The 21353-nt window shown below is 45.7% G+C and overlaps 1 protein-coding gene across 1 annotated transcript; it reads left to right on the top strand.

Moving 5' to 3' along the window:
- Window positions 1-477: 477 nt before the first annotated feature.
- CD34 (CD34 molecule) lies at window positions 478-18776 on the top strand. The gene is made up of 8 exons (XM_058536943.1): window positions 478-496; window positions 5050-5208; window positions 5854-6107; window positions 7348-7428; window positions 15601-15751; window positions 16001-16053; window positions 16389-16553; window positions 17268-18776. Exons 1-8 carry the CDS (start codon window positions 478-480, stop codon window positions 17451-17453), a joined length of 1068 nt encoding a protein of 355 aa, XP_058392926.1. The 3' UTR covers window positions 17454-18776.
- The last annotated feature ends 2577 nt before the right edge of the window (window positions 18777-21353 follow it).

Raw genomic sequence — 21353 nt, 5'->3', positions numbered from 1 at the left:
TTTAGGCTCTGGAGGCCGTATATGGTCTCTGATGCACATTCTACTTTGTTTTATTTTACAAGAACACTTTAAACATGTAAAAGCCATTCTTAGCTCACTGGCCATACAACAGACAACCCATGGGTGGGATTTGGTCCACCAGCTGTAGTTGACAACCCTTAATCTAGATGAAATAACACTAGGCCCTCAACCATATGACTTGGTTTCTAGAATTCTCCTAATTCTGGTTTTCCTCCCATGGACACTCCCTAATTTAATAATTCTGTCTTCAAATATAACATTGAATGAGGCTGTCTACCTGGAGGTGGTTGGTGTGAACACATCTGATACAGTCGCCATTTAATCCAAGTGTTTACTCTGACCTCAGGAGATCGTGCTAAGCATCCTGAGTAAAACAGACACGTGTAAGAGATGGGTCTGGCACTCGAGACGTTTATAATGTAACTGAGGAGGCAAGAGCTGTACTCAGGAAACAGCATGTGTGATTTTGTGCCAGGTAAGTGATGGAGATACGTGTCTTAAGGTCTCTGAGAAGCAGAAGGAAGGGGCCTAGACTAAAGATAACCGCTGTTTCTTGAGCGTTTACCAGACAGGCTAACTGCTTTACATTCCTTATCTCCTTTATTCCTCAAAACAACAAGGAGGTACGGACTATTTTTATCCCCACTTTAGAGATGAGGTTTAGAGAGCTGACAATGCTTCCCAAGGCCACACAGCCAGAACATGGTAGAGAAACCTTCGAACACGGTCTGATTACAGGGCCCAAACTCTTGGTTTTCAGGCTCTGCTGTCTTTTCATCAATGCAGGCTGTGGACTCCAGCAGAGGCCAGTGTGTTCCTTCCTCCTAATACTGTATCTCTCTGGGCTAAGACATGCAGGAACTCCTCCAAGAAACTCCTCTTGGGCCAGGTGGTAGAATTTGAAAGGATAGGCAGAATCGGGCTAGCTGGCTAGGAGATCAGGAAACAGCACCAGCGAAAAACCTAAAACTAAGAGGGTCTGTGAAAAGCAATACCAAGTATAGGAAAACTGAGTCTCCTAAAGTACGAGAATTTAGTTATTTAGGTAGCAGAGCTTCCTGGATCTCTGAGAATAAGACTAGCAGAATCTTCAATTTACTAATTGTAGGTAGAAATCTTTTTTAAATGTATTATACATGCCTCTGCTTCCTTAGTGTACCAAAAAAGAGGACTTTAACCTTCATGACTCCGATGTATCATGAAAATAATTTGGTTATGGTGCAACTCAGTGACATTGTTAATGCTTATTAAGATGTATATATTTATTTACTCCTACCATAAATGATTCCAGACTAGTGTGGGTTTTGATACTTATGTCTGTTTTCCATCTATTTCTGTTTCTTCATTTTTAGCTGTCATTTCTCCTTATTTTTTGCTTCTAATAGTCTGTTTCTAATTTTTAGCTTTAGCTAGGATATCAGATAATCACACTTGTTAGAATTGTGTATAAAACAAGAATAATTGCCTCTGAATAAGTTCCTGTAAGTTAAATGCATGACTTTTACTACATGAATTTTGTGACATCTATTTGGCTTCTTAGAATCTTCATTTCGCTAACTTCCTGATACCTTGTCTCCTCCTCTTTTTCCAAGTTCTTGAGTTGAGATTAAGTAGAGAACCTAGGGTCAAATAGAGTACTTAGGGAGACACAGTTAATAAAGATGGAATGAGAAGTAAACAGAAAACAGCCTTTCACTCCTTTTTAAATTACACTATAATGCTCTGTTGGGTTGTGGGTAAGGGCTGTTCCTCCAGTCTAGAGTGGAATGGAGTGGAGGTTTCACTGATTGTCTCTTAGAATCTGACTGGTAAGCTGCTCTTACTCCCATACCTAGTTGGGGATCAGAAGCTCAGATAAAGAAAGGTCAGCATTTGATGGTTTAATGCATGGATATGTGTGTGGGAAGATAGGATAAAAAGAGATGTGTGGTCAGTCTTGATTCTTATAAACGTCATTCCTCCGAGACCCAGTCTCTTCCTGGGAGCTCTATAAAGGGAACCCTAGAGCCTGTGACACTTATACTCCCTCACTGATGGTCCCTGCACTGCAGTGCCTTGGTCAGGATTGGCACACAGGGCCCTCCCAAGGTGTCCCCTTGCTCTACCCCAGCTCATCATACCCCATTGCTCAGCCTTGCCTTTCTGCCCTCACTCTTGGTCCTGTTTCTCCAGGGTCTCAGAGGCTTCCCTGCCCACCCTAGGTTCAGGGACATGAATCTGAGGTTGGGTTCCCGTTCTCATTTGCAGATGGACCCTGCTACCTGTTCTTCAATGCTTGGTGAAGTGGTGGGTGGGGGAGGCTGCTGCAGCCAGGAGCCCAACCTCAGTGGGTCAGTAGCTGGCCTGGGTCCAGGGTTGCTTCACTCATCTGGCACAGGCACCTGTTTCCTCAGAACTAGCAGCAGGTCTCTCTTCACGTCTGGAAAAGTTCAAAACTGTTTGTCTGGGTGAAGGAGGCTCTGGGAGAGGGGGTTCAAAAACATGACATCGCCTCAGCCAGGCCTAGTTTCCTTTGGGGAGAGAAAAGGGTTGGACCAGATGGAATTCCCAGGAATTGATGTATGGGGGAAGAAGAGGAAAGGGTGGGCAGGAAGAGCTATGTCAAGAGGGAGTTCCAGTGGTACCTTGAAATGGTACCTTGAGAGGATGATCCTTCAGTTCAGTGTCCAAATGTTCCCACCGCCTGCTCCCTACAATGAACTCATACTTTAGGGTCAGATTGCTGAGAAGTTCCTATTTAAGGACAGAAGAAGACTAGATCTGCTTTCCCAACTATTTCATTTTGATAAACCCACCCCGCACCTAAGCCAGAAAGGAGCGCATCCTTTTCTCTCCAGAGGTGCAGAGATTGCATCCTGATCCTTAGTAGTTTAGACCCCTTGACCCTCTTGCTACTTCTACTCAAGAGTCAGTTCAACCTCAGTGGCCGCATTGCTTCTTGCCCCGCATGAACTATGGCCTTCCCTCTTGGACAAAACCTTGGTGATTCACGCTCTCATCTTTGAAATGGAGATAGTGATGTCACTTTTTCTTCCTGCTGACTTGCCACCTAATATTAAGATATGATTGTTGTACTCACCATTAACATCAATCTACTTGCGGCAGGTTAGGTAAGGAGGCAGATGTGGGAGAGTGAGACTTGTCACCACCTTTAGGGGAAACATTCTTGGCCCCAGGTTAATTGCCTTGAAACTAAAGCCTAACTTCCCTCTTGATGCTGAGTGAAAGAAGAGGTTTCATTCTACATTGCTATTTACCTGGAAACCTCTGAAAAATACAGACCTTGATTTCGATCAGGAAAATTTAGAGACAAGCTAGGGTGGCCTGGGACCCTCAGGGGCCTTTCCTTGAGGATGGTACTGCTGGGTGTGAGCTCTGGATACCAAGTCCACCCTAACATTTATAAGGCCCAAGCCAAGAGTACGATGGAGGCCCATGTACTATATGTCTAAATACTTGCAAGTTATAAATCAGGCCAACTAACTGATAAATAAAATATCTTCTATCCTCTTACCTTGAAAATCATACCTTCCTGGCCACCGGGAAGGGCAGGCTTGAATTTGGGACTCTCACAGTCTTGGAATTCAGTGCCACAATGTGGCTGAGCAGGAAGAGATGGCACTTGGTTCCCAGCCCACGAATTGGCCCACACTGTGGGGGGTCTTGCCTGCGTGTAAGGGACGCCACACACACATGCTTAAGTTCTAAGCCTTCTCCCTGCAAACAGCCACCCTTTGGCCACCCTTAGGGCTTAGAGCTGCACATCCTAGTGTTGTAGCTCACCCTCATAAGGATGGATTGGGAGAAGAGGCCCATGCAGGTCCTCAAGTGAGCCAAGAGCCATTTGGGCAGTAAATTCTAGGACTCCTGGTCCCCAAAGTATGATCTAGAAGAGAAAGTGCAAGCCTGTTGGTCCCACGGACTCTTCATGGTTTGGGGAAGGGCAGGAGGAGGAACAGAATGTGGGCTCTGAAGTGCAGGGTCCAGACAGGGAGCTTCTCCTCCCCAGGTCTAAGGATGGCACTGCTGGGAACCCCAGGAAACATGGAAGGGCAAGGACCCTCAGAAAGATCTTCAGAGAATAACTAGATCCAGGAACATTATACTATAGCAATTTAACATTTGTTATCTCATTGATTCTCCCAACAATCCATGTAAGGTAGATAGGAAAGACCTTCACTTTAGAGATTAGTAAAGTGAGGCACACACACATACATTAAACTACATAGTTATTGGCAGAGCCAGAACTATGCTCTTTATCTTCCCACTACATTTGATGAGAAACCAGGCCTTATGTTATTTAGTTCATCAGCTGGATTCCTAGGTCAGAACGTCCTAAAAGAAATCTTGGGGTTGCTTGCTGCAGTTCCTTAACCAAAGGAAAGGTGAATGGGTTTGAAGGCCATGAGGGAAAGTATGAGGGGAGTTTGGGGATAGGGAAGTCTGTGAAGGATAGAAGATTTTTAAGAAGATTGCATAGAGATGGGTGAATCTAGTGATTATTCCAAGAGTTAATATATTAGATGGAGAGTGACAAAAAGAGAGAAGGATATGTTAAAAAGGAAATAGAGGCGTATCCTTCCTCACATTTTAGATGTTTGCAATATTTCTTCAGGTGTAATTTTATATTTTAATCCTTTACTTAACATATTGTGAACTTTGTCTCATATTCTCATGTTGCTATAGTTTTCATAATTATTTATTTTTAATGATTATGGTACGTTAAGTGCATATAACATTTATCCTATTGTAATTCATTTAGTTGCTCGCAGATTTTCCCTCCTATAAATAATACTACACTAGATACTTGGTGCACACAAGCTTTTCCTTCTCTATTTCCTTAGGGAAAATCTAGTAGTGGGAAATTAGTCACCTGTCCAGGAGGATGTTCTTGTTGCTGCTCCTTTGCCAGGGGCAGCAAGGGGATGTTCCGGATGGACTCTGCCTGAAGTCCAGAAATTGAATCAGGTGATGTCATGAGGCTCCAGACAATTTAGGTTCTGACTTCTCCTCCTTGTTTCCCTATAGCCTCTGGCTTCACATGTTTGAACAGCACTAGCCCAGGAACAGTTTCAGTTGTTCCTACAACTGTATCCAACAAGGAATCCATACCACCAAGTGCTCTTGGAAGTACCAGCCTCCACCCTGTCTCTCAGGAGAGCAGTGGGACCACAGCAGCCATCTCAGGTAAAGAGTGTTTGTCTCAGGCCCCAGAGGGATGCTGCTGGTGCTTGGGTAAAGCATTAGGATGTTTGCAGACCACCACCCCTCACTTCCCACCACAGATGGAAATATACAAGCCCCTTGTATTAATGACTCGGGCATCATGCTTAGGGTACCCTGAAGGAAGTCTTAGATAATTCTCCGTACAGTGACAGTTTTCTCAGGCCAATGCCATGGCAGCTGATACTGATCAGTAATGCTCCTTGTACCCTGCTCTCATGCTGAGTTCAGTTAGTGATAAAATAAGGATCAGATGAGGACTCTCTAGAGATCTCTGATCTCTTCTAAGTGAAGGAAAATGTGTACAGGTTCTAACTGAGGGGCTTTGACTTCTCTAGGGTGGACCAGCATCCAGCTCAGTCTCAGAATCCTGAGGGCACCTCTAATACATTCTAGATTATAGCTGTGGTTCCAGCAGCTGACTTGAAGTGAGTTTGGTAAGGGTTAGGACATGAAGCAACTCTTAACTCCCCAGATTTCCTTTTCAGGGTTGAAGTCCATGCTTATGTCAGTATCTATAAGGTCTTCATTCAAGACAGTGAACTGAGATGTGTGTCTGTGTTTATGCAAACATGCACACATGCACACTTGTGTTTTTATCTATTCCAGAGACTCCAGTCAACTTCACATCTACCTCTGGGCTCACTCCATTCCCTACAACCGTGAACTCATCTGTCCAGTCACAGACATCTTTAACCATCACAGTGTCTTCCACCACAATCAACTTTTCAACTACAGAGATGACCTTGAAGTCCCACACGTCACCTAGAACTGCTTTACCTCCTGCATACAATAGCATGAGCCCTATGACATATTCCACTAAACCCTATACATCATTTTATCCTACCTCAGCTATCATCAGGGTGAGTGAACTGGGCCAAAAATAGCAGATTGCCCCCTCACTTCATATATACGCAAGCTCTCTCTTCCCCTAAACCTTTCCTCATCCCAACCAATGAGATTTGGGTCATGTAGGAATTAGCATGGGAAATATGTAGTTTAATATTGCTGGAAGGGATAAAAAGGGGGGGAGTCGGGTGGCAAGGCTGATCTGTGCCGTGGGTATTGCATTTCTAGGAAGTAGAGAGTAAAGGGGATTCTCGGAGATCCATCCAATCCTATGTGGTTCTTTCTAGTAACTCTTGGTCTGGGCTTTGACCAGAGTACGATTCCTCTTTGGGCATATTTGGAAACCATCCTCCACTTAATGGGGCTACTTTTCCCAAAATGTTTAAGATAAATACCATTTCCTCTCTCTGAGAGGGTTTGGCACTTGTGCCAGGCATAGGTAGGCAATGAGGAACTGGGCAGACCAGGGATGGTGAGTTCCCGTCTGCCCTTCTCAGCCTTGGGGCCTGTGGCTGTCAACAGCTTTCAGCACGATGAAGGCATGGAACCTGGGGGCAGGCATGGGGGCGCTGCCTGGTTTCTGTTTTTATAAGAGCCAGAATAGGATCTGGAATGTCCTAGGGGCCAGGAGGAAAATGAGTGTCACCAGGATCTTCCCAGCCACCCCATTATCTGTTTGGCTGTATGGCCTGACTGCAAGTGTGTAATTCATTGGAGGAAAAACAGCCCAAATGGGAAAAGATCCTCCTCTCTTCCATTTCTGCACCATCCAAGCCAATCTTTACCAAGGTTGCAAATAGCTACTTGCCTACAAGCCCAGACTAGTAACAAAAGTTTCAATTATTTGATGGGGATAGAGGGTGAGATGGAGGAAGAGAGTATGATTATTATAAATCTCTAGTCCCCTAACAAATTTTTAAATTTCCTTTTCTCTAAAACCTCCTAGAAGAGGGCTGGCCCCATGTCTTAGCAGTTAAGTGCGCAGGCTCCGCTGCTGGCGGCCCGGGGTTCGGATCCCAGGCGCGCACCGACGCACTGCTTCTCCGGCCGTGCTGGGGCTGAGTCCCACGTACACCAACTGGAGGGATGTGCAGCTGTGACACGCAGCTATCTGCTGGGGCTTTGGGGGAAAAATAAATAAAATTATAAAACCTTCCAGAGGAGTACCTCACAGAAATCAAACTGGAAAAGAGGCCTGGAAGAAATGAGGAGCAAAGATGCTGGCTTATTTACTTTGTTTTTGTTTTAATACAGAAAGAAATCAAATGTTCCACAGTCAAAGACGTGAAATTGACCCAAGGTATCTGCCTGTTGCTGAACGAGACCTCCACCTGTGTAAGTCAGACTCCCCCCACCCCACCCCCATTCCTTCCCTTCGCTCTGCTCTCACAATCCCTGCTGAACATCCTTAAGCCATCTTGGACTGGACTGGACGTTGGTGGGGTAGGGGGAGCTTGGCATGGTCAGGTTGCTTCTAATACTGAGCTTTAGGTGTAGGGAGTAAGAGTCTCCATCTGGTGGACAAACTAGGCAAAGACAATTTTATTTAAATTTAGTTTTTACTTTTTCCCTTCTCTATAGTACATTTAATACGTATTGTCAGATTTAAGTTTGCTGCTATGTTAAGAAAGTCCTTTGTGAAATATAAACTAGCCCCCTAAAATATCAATTCATTTATTATTATTATTTACATATAACTCTAATCTATATAGAATTTCTATTGCTGTAATGCTGTATTTTCCATATAACCTTTTTTCCTAACTTATTTATTGAATGACCCCCTCCTTTGTTGACTGGAGTGCTTCCTTTAGCTTATTTTAAGTTTTTATATGTCCCAGAGCATATTCTTCATAAATATTTTATTTGTTCAGTTGTCTTTTTTTTTTTTTTTGCCTAAGTTTTTAAAAAGTATTATACTTTTACATTACAGTACTTTTAATATCCAGCCAGGCAGGTCTTTGCTCATTGCACTATTTGGAAACATCTTGTCAAGATCCAAAAAAAAAAAAAAATTAAAATTTTAATTGGAACTGCTCTGAAATCCCTCCAATTTTTCTGCTCTTCTTTTGTATTGTTCAGCACCTTGTTTTTTAGTTTAAAAATTTTTTTCTATAGGTTTCATGGATTTCTTAAGGTTATTTATACAGATTTTCCATTGTATATTCCAACTGATTATTGCTGGTATATTATCAAATTAAGTGAGTTTTTAATATTTGCCTTGGGTTTAGCCATTTTCTTTAACTTGGTTATTAATCCCAGGAGTTTTTTAGTTGATTCTTTTTGTTTTTGAGGTAAGCTATCATGTTATCTACCACAATATGTTGTTTTTTTCCTCCTTTTTAGTAGTTATGCCTCTTGTTTCAGTTTCATGTCTTATCACATTGGTAAGACTGTATAGCACAGTGTTAATTTTTTTTTTTTCTGGGAAAGATTCGCCATGAGCTAACATCTGTTGCCAATCCTCTCTTTTTTTCCCCCTCCCCAAAGCCCTAGTTGTATATTCTAGTGGTAAGTCATTCTAGTTCTGTGTAAGCTGCCGCCACAGCATGGCTGCTGACAGACGAGTGGTGTGGTTCCATGCCTGGGAACCGAACACAGGCCACCAAAGCAGCAAGAGTGTCAAACTTTAACCACTAGACCATTAGGGCTGGCTCAGCACAGTGTTAATTTTTAATGATGATAGCAGACCTCCTTGCTTTGTTTCAGCAAATCCAATTTCCTGACAGTAACAAGGCTCCAGATGAAGGAAAGGATGACAGGAAGAATGATATTTACTTATAGAAAAAAACATTTTCTTGCAAGTTGGGAATCCATTTAAGGGATCCATATATGTGATGTGTGACATACATAGATTGGAAAGGGCTGGATAAAGACTGTAATCTACAGAGGGTATTAAATTACTTTGTCCATTCTGACTACTGATATCTTACCTGTGATTATCAGTTGAGTGGCTCCGACTTACAGGATCTTTTAAAATTATACCTAAGAGGATTATTTAACTTAGGACTTGTAAAAACAACAGAAATTGTGAAGACATAAGTTCATGCAATGGAATACCTAAATGCAGTTTGCAAAATAGTTAACTTAAACGTGAATATACAATGTACCAGTAATACTCTGTGTTTCTGGTGCTGGATTTTCTAGATTTTCAACTGGATTCATTAAAAGAAAAAAAAATTGCCAAACCCTTTGCTAATTATAGCTAAGGAAAATGACCATCTTTTTAAAATTTTTTCCCCCATCCTCTTGGTTGAGCACTTATTTTCCTGTATATCACGCAGCTCTGTGCCAGAATGCTAATTCTTTGTACCAACGATTTAGAGCTAATTACAGAGCATTCTAAGTTTCTGTCCATTGCTCTTCAAAGTTCACATTTAACTAGGGTCATCACACAAGACAAGTGCCAGAAACTTACTGCTACTCCAGAAATAACTCCTCTTACTGTGCTGTGGTCACTTTCTCTCTGTGGTCTTTACTGTGTCATCTATTTTGTGCCCCAGCTGAGACAGTCTGCATTCTCCTCTGAGGTTTGGGGAGGATCTGTGAGTAGCGATGTGGAAAGAGAGCAGCCCCCCAATATCCTAAGAAGGCTCTGCACTGCCCGCCATGAATCAGCTCTGGGGTAGCACCTGTGCAGTGCTATTGTTTCCCTGGTCTTTCCATCCGTGTTGATCCCCTTTTCTTCCTGAGGGCTCCTCTTCCCCAGCTCCCAAGCAGCAGTGCCTCTGAGGACTCCCCAAGGTAATTTTTCCCTCAGTCAGCAATCCCCGTTCCAGAAGTTTTAGCCACAGCTTCTGACTGTGTCCCAGATTCCTTTTCCTTGAGTCCTACTGCATGCTTGTCTAATAATCTGTTCCAAAGGCTGTGAGTGGTGTAGTGCCTGCTAATTTTCCTTAGGTTGCACTTGCACTTTTGGTGTCAGAGGGCCTTAAGGTACTGGTTCTAACTGTGGAAAACTCAGGCCCTACTCACAGCCTAATGAGAAACATGAAGGATTTGGATTCCCATAACATCACATCCTTGAGTACTTATGTAACGTTAGCATGCTCCTGCATCTAGTATATTCCCATAACAGAAATATGCATGCATTGTTAGCTATCCAGACACTCTGCCTCCAGCCTCCTCATTCTGCACCACTACCTACTGAGTATCCAACATGTTAGCTCTCGCTATGTGGATTATTTAGGCCTCTCTTCTGTACCTGCATTCTGTAGACATTTATATCCCAACTCCTCCCCTTTTGCTCCCCATCCTTCACCTCTAGCCAGAAATTGCCTATATCAGCCAGGCAGAGGGAAGGCGATCCCACCCTCTTACCAAGCACCTGTTACCACATCTCAGAACACTCATTAGCAGAATGGGTCACTCCAAGTCTGACTTTCATTCTGTCTACTGCAATGTCAGGTTCACTTAGTTTTTGTGGTTGTGGTTTCCCAAATAGTTTCCAAAATGTGAGATTACTGTACTGTTTTATGCTATACCCATTTGTCCAGGGAACCCACCAAAAAAAAAAATATTTTTAATGGCAGTAAAATACATATAACATAAAATTTATCACCTTAACTAGTTATGTGTGAGGAAGATTAGCCCTGAGCTAACATCCGTTGCCAATCCTCCTCTTTTTGCTGAGGAAGATTGGCCCTGGGCTAACATCTGTGCCCATCTTCCTCTACTTTATATGGGATGCTGCCACAGCATGGCTTGACAAGCCGTGCGTCGGTCCATGCCCGGGATCCAAACCTGTGAACCTTGGGCCGCTGAAGCAGAGCAGGCACATTTAACCGCTATACCACCAGGTCGGCCCCTCACCTTAACTATTTTTAAGTGTATAATTCAGTAGGGTTAAGTACGTTCATAATATTAGGCAACCAATTTCCAGAACTCTTTTCATCTTCCAGGACTGAAACTCTATACCCATTAAACAACTGCCCATTCCGCCCTCCTCCCAGCCCCTGGCAACCACTGTTCTACTTTCTGTCTCTATGAATTTGACTACTCTAGGTACCTCATATCAGTAGAATCATACAGTGTTTTTTATCTTTTTGTTTCTGGCTTATATCGCTTAGCATAATGCCCTCCAGGTTCATCCATGTTGTAGCATGTGTCAGAACTTCCTTCCTTTTTAAGGCTGAATAATCTTCCCTTGTATGTATATACCGCATTTTGTTTATTCGTTCATACACGGATGGATGCTTGGGCTGCTTCCACCCTTTGGCTATTGTGAATAATGCTGTTATGAACATGGGAATACAAATATCTCTTCAACACTCTGATTTCCTTTCTTTTGGGTATATACCCAGAAGTGGAATAGCTCGATCATATGGTAATTCTATTTTTAAGTTTTTAAGGAAGTGCCATACTGTTTTCTATAATGGCTGCACCGTTTTGTATTCCCACCGACAGTGCACAAGTGTTCCAATTTCTCCACATCCTCACCAACACTTCTTATTTTCTGTTTTTTTTGATAGTAGCCATCCTAATGGGCATGAAGTGGTATCTCTTGGTTTTGATCGGCATTTTCTAATGATTAGTGATACTGAACATCTTTTCATGTGTTTTTTGGCCGTTTGTGTATCTTTTTTGGAAAAATCTCTATTCAAGTCCTTTGCCCACCAATTTATTTTTTAAGAACACCTTCTTTAGAGCATGTGTTTATATGCAGAGGTTGTATTTACTCAGCTAGCTCACATCACCCTTATTCTATCACACTGACTTCATCTGCCTCCAGCCTCCAGATCATATCCCCAGCCCACAGCTTGCTTGCCCTGGGCCCAAACACTAAACGTCGGTTTCCATGCAGAAAAAAATAACTTACAGATGGAGGACTGATGAAGACAATGTGTCTTCTGGAAAGAGCCTGAAATCTGGAGACAGCCTAACTTCTTATCCTTGGTCAGCTGCCCACTTGTTGCGTGACTTGTAGCAAGTTCTTCAATTACTCCAGTCTCTATATGAAATTAGGGGTTTTACCTGCACTGTCAAACTCCAAAGTAAATAAAATTACTGAGAGAGAGAAGTAGAGAGGTGACTGATCCTAGAATCGCAGCATGGGAAATATCTTAAATGTCATTTAGAAAAATACCTGTCCCTCTTGCCCCCCCACTCCAGTGCTTACGTGCTTCTTTAACGTGCTAAGAGTTTTTGCAAAGTTTGAGGATGCTACTCTAGAAACGCTGGTTGGTTTTGTTATTGTGGTTATTATTTTTGCAAAGTAACGTGCGCAAGCAGATGTAGTAAGGGGCTCGCAAATCTGATTCTCATGAGCAAAATGGCAAGGCTGTGGCTTCCTCCTGCCCACTCTCCCATGATGTCTGCCCACAGCCTCTCTTGGGGGAGGATGTTTATTTCAAGCATCCGGAGAAGCATTGTGCTTTGTTCAGGATCCACCTGCTCCTCTCCAAGCCCAAACACAATTCACTGATGCTATTGGATTCCAGAGTGGGAGGCTGGCTGCCGTTATTCCCTTGAATTTAGTCCAAGAAACTAAGCAAGGGGTGGAGGGACCCTGTGTGGAGGACAAACCAGTTGGGATGTTAAGTTGAACAACAGTTCACTGAGTTCTTTGTTTGGTGCTATGCTTAGTACAGTCTGGGTTCAAAATTATGTAACGTACACCTGCTCACCACACTAAGGAGTCTTACAGTCTAGTCAGAGAGAAATGACGATAACAGCAAGGCAGAATATGGTTAAACATCAAAGTGTGGATTCTAGATGACATAGTATATAAGATAGTTCAATTATCAATAGTAATAGTAATAGCTGCCATTTATCCAGTGCCCATGAGGTTCCAAACACTCCTTGTGTTGGGCACTCCTCATACAACACCTCTTTTTTTTTTTTTTTGGTGAGGAAGATTGGCCCTCAGGTAACATCTGTTGCCATCTTCCTCTTTTTGCTTGAAGAAGATTGTCCCTGAGCTAACATCTATGCCAATCTTCCTCTATTTTGCATGTGGGATGACGCCACAGCATGGCTTGATGAACGGTGTGTAAGTCCATGCCCAGGATCCGAACCTGCGAACCTTGGGCTGCCGAAGCGGAGCACACACTTAACTTAACCACTGCACCACCGGGCCAGCCCCCTACAACACCTCTTTAATCACCACAGCAGCTCAGTCTTCAGCTGAGGAACCTGACACAGACTAGTTGTAGAACATGTAAAGAATCTAGTAAATAGAGCAAAGGGTGACACCCAGGCTGGTGGAAGATAGGACCAGCTTCATGAAGGTGGTGGGATTTGAACTGAGTACTGCAAGATGAGGAATCCAACGGAGAAGGCAGTGCTCTTCATTGTCTTTGCAACCAGGGTTGTGAAGGTCGCATGCCCTCACAGGCCTGGGCTCCCTTGTGGTGGTACCTCCAGTCTGAAAGCCTTTCCCCACCAGCCTCTCCTGCACACATTCTATGCATTCTTCAAGGCCTATTTTGGGATGTTTCTGAAAACCCCAAACCAGATGTGTGCTCACCCTCTTTTGAATGTCCAGAGCACTTTAGTTGTACCTTTCTTTGGTACTTACCATGTAACTAGCTCTGTGACCTCTTAGTCTCTTTGTGCCTCATCTATAGTTTCTTCGTCTATAAAATGGGAAGAATAATAGTACCTATCTCATAGGGTTGTGTGAGGCCTAAATGAGTCAATAAGTGCAGTTAGAAGAGTGCCTGAGACATAGTAAGTAAGTGTCATTTATTTTAATTTCCATGCATCCAAACTGAGAGCTTTGACCATGTAGAATTCATAGCTGCCTTATACGCACACACACACACACACACACACACCACATGACACAGGCACAGAGGTTTTCACACAATGTCTTATATTCAAGGCTTGATAAATGTCAGAACACCTGAATCTGGTTGAGGTGCAGCAGGTTGAGGAGGGTGCCATTTTGTTTGGCTCTTTAGTTGTGCAGGAGCCCTGTCCCTCTGCCTCTCTCAAGAGGGAGATATATTTCAACCAGAAATACTTCAGAAGCCCAGAGTCCTGCAGACAAGGACTGCCCTCATCCTCATCCAGAAGGCATGGTGCTAGAGAGGGTGTGGTACTCAGGGGCCTAGAGAGGAAAGAGACTGCTGAACATATCCAATGTGGTGTCCAGACTACCTACAGCAAATGCTGTTTTAAAGAGCCAGGTTTTCCAGACACAATGTCTCTATCTAAGGACTTACTGGGAGATGTGCAGAATCGATCCTTTTCCTGAGAAGTGAAACAGCAGTGGCCCGAGAATTCATTTTGCTATGACCTTGGCTCTTGGTAGCCTTCTGAGGCCGCTGTTGGACTCATCTCTCTGTGACCTGGAGGTTAACTAGCCCTGTTTTCCTGGCCTCATCCGAGCCCAGTGAGTTTCACTCAGTTCCCTCAAATTCCAGCGGATAGATGAAAGCTGGGGCCTGAGGCCAATCTTGACCTTGCCTTGTGCAAGAGCAAAGGAGCCTGGGTTTTCCTGTCTTAAAGCAGTAGGAAAATACCCAGGCTGCTTTCCAAGCTGGGAAGGCCCTCTGGCCTTCCCACGAGGAGCAGTCCTGCTCCACAAACAGGAAGCTGTCTCCTCCACGGAGGCTAGGTTCTGATGGCACTCACACGCCCCAGCAGTTTTCTCCTAACAAGAAAGTTGTCAGAGCTGCTCAGGCATTTCCTTCTCCACCATCTGCCATCCGGACAGAGGAGAGAGTCTTGGTTTCAGTTCCTTTCCTGTGCAGGGGAGGCCACTCTGATTGGAGGCTGCTGGAATAAATTCTGGGGGGTATGAGAACAGGATGTTGGAGGGGCACAGCCAGTGCTTCCAGTTCATCCCTTTCGTGGAACTCATCTGTTGAAGAATGATCAGAATTTATGTTCTGAGTCTGAGTTCTTGAGTCCTATGGGCCAGTCACCATCCTGGAGAGAGATCTATGAACCTCATGTAAAACTGGGTTTCCTGCTTTTAACGGAAAAGGGGAATGGAAGACTAGACAAAAACACCATTTCAGTTTGAGCCATGTTCTTTGTGAGACCCCTTGCAGAGTAAGAGGGAAGGGACTGAGGATCCCGTTGTGTATATGGTCATAGATTTGGTCTCCACTCCTCGCCTATCTGGGTTTTTTCCCCAAGGGGCTATTGTAACCTTGAAATAAAGGATTTTCTCTTCATTATTATTGCACTATTACTAATTTCTGTTATTGGCAATTTCTTTGGAATTTAATTTGAATAGTATGTGTGTACATAGGCAATCCTTAAAAAAGGTGATGTTTCCTGAACTTGTTCTCTGACATTTTGTGGTGCAACTTAAGACACTAGCAGATACATGTTTGGGGACTGGGACATTTTTGAGTTTTTTCTTATTGTGTTTTTGCGCATGTATAGTTCACAGTATTTTTTTTTCCAGTTGGAATTTTAGGCAAAAAAAGGATCTGTTTTGTTTAAAGGGTAATAGCGTGACTTCAATCGGAATTATTGCCAGAGACCCCGGATGCAGTTCAGGATATACTAGTAATTTCATCTCCTGCTCACCATTTTTCTCTGTCTTCCCAGGAGGACTTTAAGAAGAAAAATGAAAAGACACTGATTCGAGTCCTGTGTGAGAAGGAACAGGCTGAGAATGGGATTGGGGCATGTTCCTTGCTCTTTGTACCGTCTGAAGTTAAGCCTCGCTGCCAGCTGCTGGTGTTGGCCAACAGAACAGGTGAGGGGCACATCTGTCTTGGAGGCTAGGGAGGGAGTGGGGCTAAGGTTAGAGGATCCTGGGTAGAAATCAGGCCTCTTAGCTCAGAGAGTGCAGGTGCTGGGGAGAAGGGCAGGGCTGACTTTGGGAGAGGCTCTCCTAAGATGGACCACACTGGTCATCAGAGCATTATCTAGAATAGTGTAGGAGGGTACAGCGGGATGAGCTGGGCCAGCTTCTAGATTCAGCAACCCCTGTTTCTAATTCTAGAACTTTCCAGCAAGCTCCAACTTCTGAAAAATCACCAGTCTGAGCTGAGAGGGGTAAGTTGTCTGAGATGATGGGTCTCAGAGGGAATACGGGGTCAGCGGAGTTCATTGGAGTGGGGGAGAAAGGAATTATCTTCTCTAGACCTTCCCTTCCTACCTCTCCATCCTTCGACAGTCTTCACCTTTCTATGCTTGAACCAAAATTTTACGGTGCAACTTAATTAAGAGATATCAGTCTTAAATCCTGTTTAGAAAACCCCTGAGGTCAACGTCTTCTTGTGTTTGTTCACTGTTGGGTCCCACACAGGGGTCTAGTGTGGGCTGGGCTCCTCTTTTAGAACCCACATTCCACAAGTAACAGGCTGTCTTTTCTGCATCTTGTCTTCAAGATGAGGATCCAAGACTTCACTGAAGAAGATCTTAGGAGCCACCAGAGCTACTCCCACAAGACCCTGATTGCACTGATCACCTTGGGGATACTGCTGGCCGTCTTGGGCATCATGGGCTATTTCCTGATGAACCGCCGCAGTTGGAGGCCCACAGGAGAAAGGCTGGTTAGTTCTGGGGTCCAGGGCAAAGGAAATGAGGAAGATAGTGGTCTTCTGGGGAGGTCCATGAATGTTATGGAAGGGGAGGAGAAATACCAGAAGAGGCACTTCTGTGCCCTTACACAGGGATATGCGTGCATGCACGTATCGTATCCATGCAAGAATCGAAACAATATATAACAGATTGGGGAGGGGGCAGTAACTGGGGCCAGACCACCTGCTCACTATGGTACCAGATGGTTCAAGTCATCTATTTATTATTTTCCCTGGGATAGTTCAGCTGGCTACAACCAGAACAGGTGGTATGGCTGCTAAATCAGCCTCTTATTTGCAAGCATATTAAACGCCCATGGGTGCCACCCTGCTCACAAGAAGGGGACACATGGAAGGAAAATCTACTCTTGAAGGTTATGGATGAGGAAGGACAAGGCTGGGGTTTGAGTCTTGGCCTCTGGCCTGTTATCTCCTCTGGTGTGGTAATTTCACCCCCGGGTCTGCCTGGTTTCTTGCGGGAGCTGGCTATGGAGCTGCGATGGCATGGTGTGGTGCCTCTCCTGTCCTTTCTCCTCTAGGAGCTGGAACCCTGACTGCTCTTCAGGAAGAAAGGAGTCTGCGCATGCAGCTGCACCCCCCTCTCTCCCTCCTCCTCCCTTCCTTTCCCCACCAGTGTCGCACTCCCCTGCTTACCAGATAATGCTCCTTTATTTATACACTGTCTAGGGGGAAGACCCTTATTACACGGAGAACGGTGGAGGCCAGGGCTATAGCTCAGGCCCTGGGGCCTCCCCTGAGGCTCAGGGAAAGGCCAGTGTGAACCGAGGGGCTCAGGAGAACGGGACCGGCCAGGCCACATCCAGAAACGGCCATTCAGCGAGACAACACGTGGTGGCTGATACCGAATTGTGACTCGGCTGGGCTGGGCAAGGCTGGGCAAGGCTGGGCAATGGCCAGGGAAGGGGCCCCTCCTTGCATCTGACCATGTGCTGCCTCCATGCTGGAGGTGCTATCCCTTAAACCTTCTACCCTTTCCCACCACACACACCTTCCGAGGCCATTCCTGGGGCCCTGTGCTGCACCAGGCTGAGGGGTTCTCCTCACCTTGGGGAGAGGCAGGTAACCCCTGCCCTTTACACATTCAGCTCCCTGAACCCAGATTCTGGTCTTCTTTGAGTGGGGGAGTGATGGGGAGAAGCCAAGATGCAGAGAAGCTCCCAGGGGGGTTGATGATCTCGCAGCATTCACGCATTGGCCACTTCCCTCTCTCTCCTCCTCTCCGCCTCTGTACCGGAACTGCCAGGGGAAAGCATGGGCTTTTCTGGGCTACAATTTCCTCCCAGGAGGCTTTGCCTTTTACTGCTTCTTCCTTGTATTTTCTTTTTCTACTTTAGGGAAACCAAAGCAACCCTTTATACCTGCTCCCTTGTAATGATATAGCCAGAAGAACTTGTTGTCTTAAACCACCTCCCTTACCCCTCCTCCAAGTCACTGTGGATTCCATCACCAGCTTCCCTTTTGCTTTCCAAGTTCCCGGAGCTCCGCATGCCCCTCCCTGTCCCCATCTGTGTACAGAGGCCTGCACAGTTTTCTGGCTGTTCCTGGAACTGGGCTCCAAGTTTCAGGACAACATCCTGTGTCTGTGTGTTTGGGAGACAGAGTGGGGGGCGGGGGACAGTGCATGGACACACGTGTTCCCGCTTGTGGGGGATGAGAGCAAACAGCTCAGTCCTGATCTCTCTGGGGCTACACAGAACCTCTGCTTGGGCTCTTGTTTCTCCTTGTGGGTCAGAGTGGACAAGACCATGGGACCAGATCTTTCAGGCAAGGCTCTTGACCTGTGTGCTTCTGAGGAAGCCTCTTGCTCTGAGGTCAAGACCTAGCCTTATCCTCAGATCTCGATGGCTTCCACCTTCTTCCCCCAACTTCTGGGTTGAGCTATGGCCTCAGTCCCCCAGAAGACTCCTTTCTGTCTCATCCTCCCCCATCCTAACCCCCTTCACTGCTCTGCATCCCCATGTGGTCAGGGCCCCAGGACATCTCCAGAGGACCCTCACCACAAGCCACCTCCTCTGTGGGTGACCCAGGTCAAGGGTTTTTGTTTTTGTTTTTTTCCAGAGGGGTGAGCAGGGATCCTGGTTTCAATGACGGTTGGAAAGAGAACTTTCCAGAGAAAGGAAGATTGGGTGGATTTTTTTCTTAATTAAAAATGGTGTGTGTAAATACTGTAATTAAAGTGATACCAAAACATGTCTGTTCTGTGACTCTGTCCCAGCTGGGTGTGTTTGAATGCCAGAGCGATCTCCCCATCAAACCTGGCTGGACTGTGTAGTGATGTGGTGGGGAGGGGCTAGCCAGGGAAGAGATGGGACCATCTCTGAGACACAGGTACCAACCAGGATGCTAAGTTGGCTAAGTCTGCCAACTACTCGTCTTCTGGGAGGAAACAGAGAGACTCACAGGGAAGCTGGATGTTTCTAGGTGTGGAGAAAAAGGCAGACCAGAATGCAGCAGGGGAATTCAGGATGGAGGGTGGTGTGCTGAGGACTTAGGAGCTGTGCCCTTCGTGAACACCTTTCCGAGAAGTGGCACATTTGGTCACTGGATGTAAAATATGCCAAACAAAAGGAAGGAGCCATGTCCTATGCACCCTCTGTTATCATACCGCCCCCTATCTCTAGCTGGGAGCAGAAGAGTGAAGGAGGACGTGGGGAACTTCTGCTCTAGAGATCTAGCTGCCAATTCCAGGAGGAGCTGGTTTCCGCATTCAGCATCAAGACAGCAGCCTAACTGCAAAAAACATCTGTAAGTTCACTCCGCCGCCTTGCTGCTCCCAGATGCACCCCCCCCATCCCCGGGCCAGAGGAAGTGGGGGAGGGAGTGCCACCGACACTACCAAGTAGCTTCAGGAAACGCTGCCAAGTGTGTCAACAGGGGCAGAGGCAGCTGGGGCCAAACAAAGGTTCCTTCCATGCTTATCTGGCCAAAGCCAGACCTTCCCTTTAGCACTCCCACCCCCTCCCTCTGCTTCTCCCCAACTGCTCTAACCAGAGCTTCCCCCGCACCCCACCCCGAGGACTCAGAGGAGGGGAAGGAATGAGAGATAGAACTTTCCCTAGAAGGCCATGGCTGATTTGGGGGGAATGGAGAAAGGGAAGGTGGTAATCGGGAAAGAGAAGTCAGGTTGGCGTCCATCTTCACACATCCTGCCATAAGAGTGACCAGATGAGGGTCTGGCCTATTAGGCGTGGCAGGGAGCGGGAGTAGAAGTAGGGTACAGACTCTGGGAAACATGGGAGGAGGAGAAAAAGCAACTGGGTCTTTGAAATGCCTCCAGCCTCAGGCCCAGCAACCTGTAACAGAATTGTCCCAGAGTTGTTGGAGTGTGTAGGCCTTGGGAGGAAGGGGTCTGTGTGTGTGTGGGTGTGTGTGCGTGTGTGTGTTGGGGAGTGGGATGAGGTGGCAGCTAGTTCTCTTTGACGGCTGGACAGCTTGCCCTGAGGACTCATCGCTTTCTAGAAAATCAAACTAGCCCACCTTTGGCCTGAATATCCTGGTGCAGCAATGGCTCCACCTGCTGGCCATGCTGGGCTCCTACCGCTCAGCTTCAGTTCAATTGCCTCCATGTTAAGTTTCTCTCCACTGCTGCCCCATCCTTAAACAGCCCAGTCCAATAGATCTCATACACAAAGCTCATATAACTATAGAGAGTCACTGCTGGAGAGGACTTGAAATATATATTCAACTCAATTCCTTTATGGTATAGTAAAGACAAACTAAGGCCCAGAAAGGGGATATGGCTTGCCCAAATCACCTGGAATTCAGGTGTCCTGAATCCGAAGCTCTCCCCTTTATCATATGCCCCCATTCTTCTGCTGGGGCCTCGGGGTTCCTCCAGTTGGATGTCCTGAAGCTGGTGAGGGCAGTGTCAGGATAGGCTTGGGACTTCACCTCTGGAGCATTTCATCAATATGTACTATTCCAGGCCTGGCCAGCCAAGCAGGTCCCGGGACCTTGGGACAAAGGAGAGACTGAAAGGTATATTCTGGGAGGCTTGGCTCCCTCTGCTGTGCCCGCAGTCAGCCCTGGAGAATTAACTCTGGCCTATTACATTGTTCATTGTGGGAGCATACCTGGAAGTATCTTCTGCCAAATCTTCATCTAAACGGATTAATAGGAGTGACCTCTAAGCCTGGATGAATAGGTCATCCTCATCCCATCCCCTCCAGGTAGATCAATCCCACACTTCCTCTTCACACAAACCCAGTAGCAGGTAAGCAATTTTGTGCAACAGGATGCTGCTTCTGTTCCTAAAGTTCCCATCCAAGGAGTTCACAGCCACCATTCAGTCATTCAACAAGTCTTATGGAAAACCTATTACGTACCAGACACTATTCTAGAGGCTGGGGATACAGCAGAGAACAAATCCTCATGGAGCCTACAATTCTAGTGGAAGAGAAAGATAATAAACAAATACATTTATCTAAGTAAATATATGCATATATTTCCAGGTCGTATTCAGAGCTGTGAAAAATATAAACTAGATTGAGAGTAATGGTTGGTATTTTACAAAGGGCGGTTACTCTCAAGGAGGTAAGAGTTGAGAGCATAGGTTCACTTGAATGAAGGGAGGGAGCGAACATGCCACTCAGGGGAATGAGCAAATGCAGAGCTCTGCGACGCAAACCTTGGCAAGTGCAAGAAGCTGTAGACGAAGGAGGGCAAGAAGGCCGTGAGGCTGCATCAGAGTGAGTGAGGGGGAGAGGGAGGGCAGGCCAGATCCCATCAGGACTTTTAGGCCTCAGTAAGGAG

This window comes from Diceros bicornis, chromosome 4 (genome assembly GCF_020826845.1).
Source record: "Diceros bicornis minor isolate mBicDic1 chromosome 4, mDicBic1.mat.cur, whole genome shotgun sequence".
NCBI classification, from domain to species: domain Eukaryota; kingdom Metazoa; phylum Chordata; class Mammalia; order Perissodactyla; family Rhinocerotidae; genus Diceros; species Diceros bicornis.
Note: the sequence above shows the minus strand (reverse complement) of the source record. Positions and strands in the feature narration are given on the sequence as shown.

Bases quoted from the DNA above. Each gene is read 5' to 3' on its own strand.
- CD34 (XM_058536943.1), top strand. The intron at 7,429-15,600 runs GTAAGTCAGACT...CTGTCTTCCCAG, and splicing joins TGAACGAGACCTCCACCTGT to GAGGACTTTAAGAAGAAAAA. The intron at 15,752-16,000 runs GTGAGGGGCACA...TTCTAATTCTAG, and splicing joins GGTGTTGGCCAACAGAACAG to AACTTTCCAGCAAGCTCCAA.